Source organism: Macrobrachium nipponense, chromosome 1 (genome assembly GCF_015104395.2).
Source record: "Macrobrachium nipponense isolate FS-2020 chromosome 1, ASM1510439v2, whole genome shotgun sequence".
NCBI lineage: Eukaryota > Metazoa > Arthropoda > Malacostraca > Decapoda > Palaemonidae > Macrobrachium > Macrobrachium nipponense.
The window spans coordinates 156,514,545-156,519,828 of NC_087200.1; the positions used below are offsets into that span (position 1 = coordinate 156,514,545).

The 5,284-nt window shown below is 33.7% G+C and overlaps 1 protein-coding gene across 1 annotated transcript in view; it reads left to right on the plus strand.

Annotated features, from left to right (window-relative positions):
* The window catches only part of LOC135219776 (basement membrane-specific heparan sulfate proteoglycan core protein-like), a gene marked incomplete in the record, with an annotated part of 1,285,796 nt that overhangs the window by 1,083,177 nt on the left and 197,335 nt on the right, over positions 1-5,284 (plus strand). Inside the window, 4 exon segments of the mRNA XM_064256828.1 lie at positions 2,040-2,187; positions 2,628-2,808; positions 3,209-3,451; positions 3,917-4,017. Of these exon segments, the coding sequence (XP_064112898.1) occupies positions 2,040-2,187; positions 2,628-2,808; positions 3,209-3,451; positions 3,917-4,017 (673 nt within the window).

Below are 5,284 nucleotides of genomic sequence, written 5' to 3' on the forward strand. Positions count from 1 at the left end.
GATGCTGGTTCCATACCTGCCAAAGTGTGTATCCCCAAATTCGTGACCTTGGTTATAAGCTTCAGTATAGCATAGACAATAATTTTTTGCTAATAGTCAGGATGCTTTTTGCTTTGCCGATTGCCCACTGAAAAAGTGATTACTGCATTTGATAATCATTGTGAAGCTGAATTAATACTGATGGACTATGTAAGTTACTTTGAATTAGCATGCATAATGCAGTCCATAGTCGGCATTGTAGAAGAGAAGCTCCTTTATAACCTGTAGAATTTGGGATGTTGGAAGCCATATTATGGATAGATTACCTTGCACTATAATGCCTGAGAAGGCTTTCATTCGGCCTCAAGAGAAACTAGCAAACTAAAGTCCCAACATCTGGAAATTCATTGACGTTCTAAAAAAGGAAGAGGCACCCCCACAAGCAAAAATTTTACATTTGAATCAGGGAAAAAGACCGCCCTCCCCCCAAAAAAAATTAAGAACTTGACAGGTGTATTGAGAAATTAGTATAAAAAGATGTTGGAGATAACCAAACTGGATTTTTAAAAGCTATTGCTTTTAGCCTGAATTTTTAAAAGCTATTGCTTTTAGCTTATGATTTTTTAGAATGTGAAGGATAAATAGGCTAAACTTGAATTTTTTTATATTGTTTTGTGTAACATATTTTCTTTCATTTTGGTGGCTTGTAAATACGTATATAATGTAAAGACAGCCAGCAGACAAGCACTCAAATTTATTTGTTTACAGTTATGGAATTTTCCAAGACCAAATTTTTGAGACAACTTTTTCCAAGACCAAATTATCTGAGGCTAAATTATTTTTAAAAGCTTTTATTTAGCTTGCTTTTGTGTATGTTTGTTTGTTTGTCTTGGTAAAGTCTTGTAACTCAATCTTTGACCTGATCCCTTCATCCAATGGACTTGAAATTTTGCATGGTTACTTAATCCGGGGGGCCAATACAACCTTACATGATCTGGAGGTCAGCAGTGACCTCTTGTAACCCTATAGTGACCTTTCCCAGTATCTTTGGATTTGTATGAGGCTTCGAATTTTTCACAAGTTCTTTGACTCGACAGGATATCAACTTCATTAGCTACAGTCATAAATCGGTTACAATTTCTATGAAAAGTAAAATGTATAAAATAAATATAAAAACAGTTTTAAAAAATTTATTAAAACGCACTAAAAAGTGAAAAAATAAATTTTCTGAGACAAACTAGGATTTTCTTACAATTAATTATGTCTAGAAAAATAAAAGCATTAGTGGCAAACATTTAAGGAACTGCTACAAGAGATAAAGTATACTATTTCTTTTCTTGTACCATTTCCTTCCATGTTTGATGCCTACACTTTAATTTTTTTAGACATGGTTAATTGCAAGAAGTACTATACTCATACATGTGGATACAACTCTGTCATAATATTGTCTCTAGAGACTGACAGTGCATGGTGAGATTTTACTTCAAGTTGAGTATTTTTTTTTATTTAGTTTTTATTGCACTATAGTTCATGAAACAGTCAAGAATACTCTTATCCCAATTGATTTCAATTTTCTTCTTTTTCACATTGGGAACCACACATGAATGAAAACATAATGATTGTAGCACAAATATTTTTGCAGTTTGTAATACAGTATAAGATTTTGTGATGTATAGTGTGAAAAGAAATGTTTTATAAGAAATGTCTATAGTTTTAAAAAGTTGCAAGGACGGTAGGATGATTAGAAATTATGAGGGATTTTTTTAATAAAAAGAAGGAAACATTGATATATTCCTTCATCCTCAACCAGTTTGATTGATGATTTAAGAGTCAAATAGACTGGTTTATCAAGCTTAAAGAAGGGAGCTTGTGGAAAGTAGAGGAGGCCTTTTAGCCTTTTGCTTAGTTATTCTTTTGTGGGAGCTATTTTTTCCCTATAGAATTGGAGCATTACTATGTTAAGAATTCAGATATGATTTGAGTTCTGTGTGAGAGTAGAAGTTTTGAATTCCAAAATTAGATACTAATCTTTGTTAATACGTATTTATTTCTTTCCACAGGCCAATGAAGAATTGGGTCCAAGAGTTACTGTAGATGGAAGTATTCTTAGAATAACAGATGCTGTAGTTAGCGACCGTGGTATGTACGTGTGCTCTGCAAGAAATGATGGTGGAACAGCTCAGGCAGCATCAATTGTTGAAGTAGAACGTTAGTACTTGAATTCTATTGAGTGTTTTTGATTAACTACCAGAAATAATTAGGCAAGTCTACAGAAACTTGCAGAACCCTTTTGGGCATTCTGTATAACTGCAATTTCATGGATTAAATTTAAAGAATACCATATCATTAATAATTTACAAATATACTAGCATAGCTTTTTGTGTTGAAAGAGTTTTTAATGAAGGATTTAGTCTTTTCCAGCAAATTATATTGGCAGTTTGCAGTGTCTGCATTTTAGAAAGAAAGTGAGAGAGATCCACATTTTTATTTGAAGTGTATTATCAAGATTATACTTTCAAAATTGTCACTTATTAAAGCATCATACATGCTTTAGAAAAAGCACCAGAGTTACTAATAATAAATAGCATTTAGAAATAAAAAAACTTTTTTCATTGACTTAAGATAGTTTCTGAATTTTCTGTTTATAGGCCGAGAACCTCCTGTAATAGAAATATATCCAGAAGTAAAACAGACCATTGTTGTTGGAGCAAGTGCTCTCTTCCAGTGTCATTTGACAGCTGGCATACCTCCTCCTGCTGTACGATGGACACGTACTGATGGACGTCCTTTGAAACCTAATACTGAAGTTCTGAATGGTGGTGTTTTAAGGTAAGTTTGACAATTGACATTAATAATACCTTCAGAGAAGGTATTATTAATGGTCAGGGAAGTAGTGGTTGGGTTTTGGTGTTTAGATGAAATGTCTTTTTTTGATTTGCTATGGCAGCACATAGGTATAATTGTATTATTTTTGTGCCCATGATATATGTCTTTAGATAAAGATACCCCTTTGAGAAGATGATTAAAGATAAGGTTGGGAATGTGTAAAACTATTGCATAAAGTTGGAATGCTGTAAAGTGAAGGTGCTACATAATGTAACGGAAGATTCTGTTCATAACATTTCTCAAGTTCTTATAGTGAAAAATATATGTGACTGAATCCAATATAGCGTTTTCTATTATAATTATTGACATACTTCTCATTTTTGTCTGCTCATTTTTTAAATAGGTTCAATGAAGTGAAAGGAGATGAAGAAGGATCATATACTTGTACTGCAGAAAATGATGCTGGTAGTGTAAAGGCTGTAGCCATCCTAGAAATTCAGTCTTTGCCATTCATTACAATCCAGCCCAGACCATCTCCATATCGAGTACGTGTAGGTCAGCCTGTACGCTTGGAATGCTCAGCCCAAGGTGATCCAGCACCTACCGTATCATGGCAGAAGCTGCAGCACAATTTCCCAGCTAATATGTAAGTTTAAATTCCATTCAATTTTGGGTTCCAACAACCCTCATGTTATATGAAATATTTATGAGGCATTATTTCCAAGAGTAAATATTTTCACTTTTACACTTCTTCGAAGAACCACTTGTATTGAAACGTATTTTAGTAACGCTTGGATGTGTGGTTTAAAATTGAAGTTTTGTTCAGTAAAATTATTTTTACCCATAAGCTTGTTCATGACTGCACAGTTACAGTGAAAGCATCATCTCTTCAAACAGTATTTTTTTTCAATGACTGAATACCTGTATTGTGTTTATTTGTAAATAGTCAAGGAATTTATAAAGCTTTGAATTATTATGTTATGATATTTTTTTAGATGAAAATGAATAAAGTTACCATATTGCGTCATGTGTTATTGCTTATTTAATGGAACTTTAAACTTTTGCAGCATTATATAGAGTAGGATACAAAAATGGTAATTTTTTTTCACAGTCCAAGTCAGTCAGCCCTACCAACTGTTGCTGTCTATGAAATTGCCAGTGCCACGAGAGCTGATGAAGGAACATACCAGTGCAGTGCTAGAAATGCTGCAGGTAAGTATGACATTCTTTTTAAAATAAAATGATAAAACTGCAGTAATCATTATGTAGCACCAGCCAGAATCATGTCTCTTCTGTGTTTAAGATACCAGAATGTGTGCAACACATAACCCAAAACACCACCATTGATATATAAGTGTATATGTGTGTATGTATGTACATATGCATGTATGTATCAGAATAACTTCATTTCATTCTTGATGTGGAACTAGGCTTTGCAATGAGTGACAAAAGTTTGCAGAATGTGATTAAATCAAGAAGTTACTAAATGGGCATTGTGGTTAATTAAATTACGGTACACATTTGGTAAAAAGTGACAAGTAGATTCTAAGTACACCTAGTCCCTAGTTATTGGCTGGGGTTCAGTTCTTGGCAGGGTGCTGATAAAGAAAACCGCCATTAACTGAAACTCTGTGAGTTATGGCGTCAAGTAGTCAAAATAGATATATTCTCTAAGCAGTTACATTGTGAGATAGATTGCAGAGAAGAGCTTGATGTTTTAGATAGACGAAGGGAGAAGAAATGATCTCTTACAGAGTGATTTACAATGCAATAGGTTAGCAAACCTAAAAAAAGATACGTGTGTACGAACGAACACCTCTTTTTAGGATAACATTAGTCATCATTGAAAGTTCACATAGGAACGAGAACTAGGCTACCATCTCAGTCGTTCGTATGTCTGTTGTTTTGCTTACCTAGCCTTCACATGCATCCTGTGACTGTGGTTTTGGCAATTCTTTCCTCAGCGACCTCTGACCTGATTCGGAGTTATGCTTTTATACTAAGGAATGTTTTACATTACTTTTTATCATGTAATTGAATATTACATATACAGTGTTCCCCCGTATTCGTACCACACACCCCGACAAATAGCTAGAGACTACAAATTCTTCAAACCCTTATTAAAAATGCTGATAACTGCCTATTTTATTAGTTAAAACTCGAGAAAAACCTACTAGGAACGTTTACATATACCTGTTGTTGTTGATAGTTTTATCACAAAAAAAGTGCATTTTATGATGAAATTTATAAAGTAAAAACAGGAATTTGTGGATATTTCTCACATAAAAATATCGCAAATAGGTGAATTTTTCGCAAATAATAGGGATATATGTTATAGAGAGAAATCCACAAATATGTGAGTCCGCAAATCTGGAGTGTGCGAATACGGGGGTTCACTGTACACCCATTATTCACGGGGAATTTGTGAATTCACTTTATTTTCCTGTGAGAAATATCCACAAATTACTGCTGTATTTTC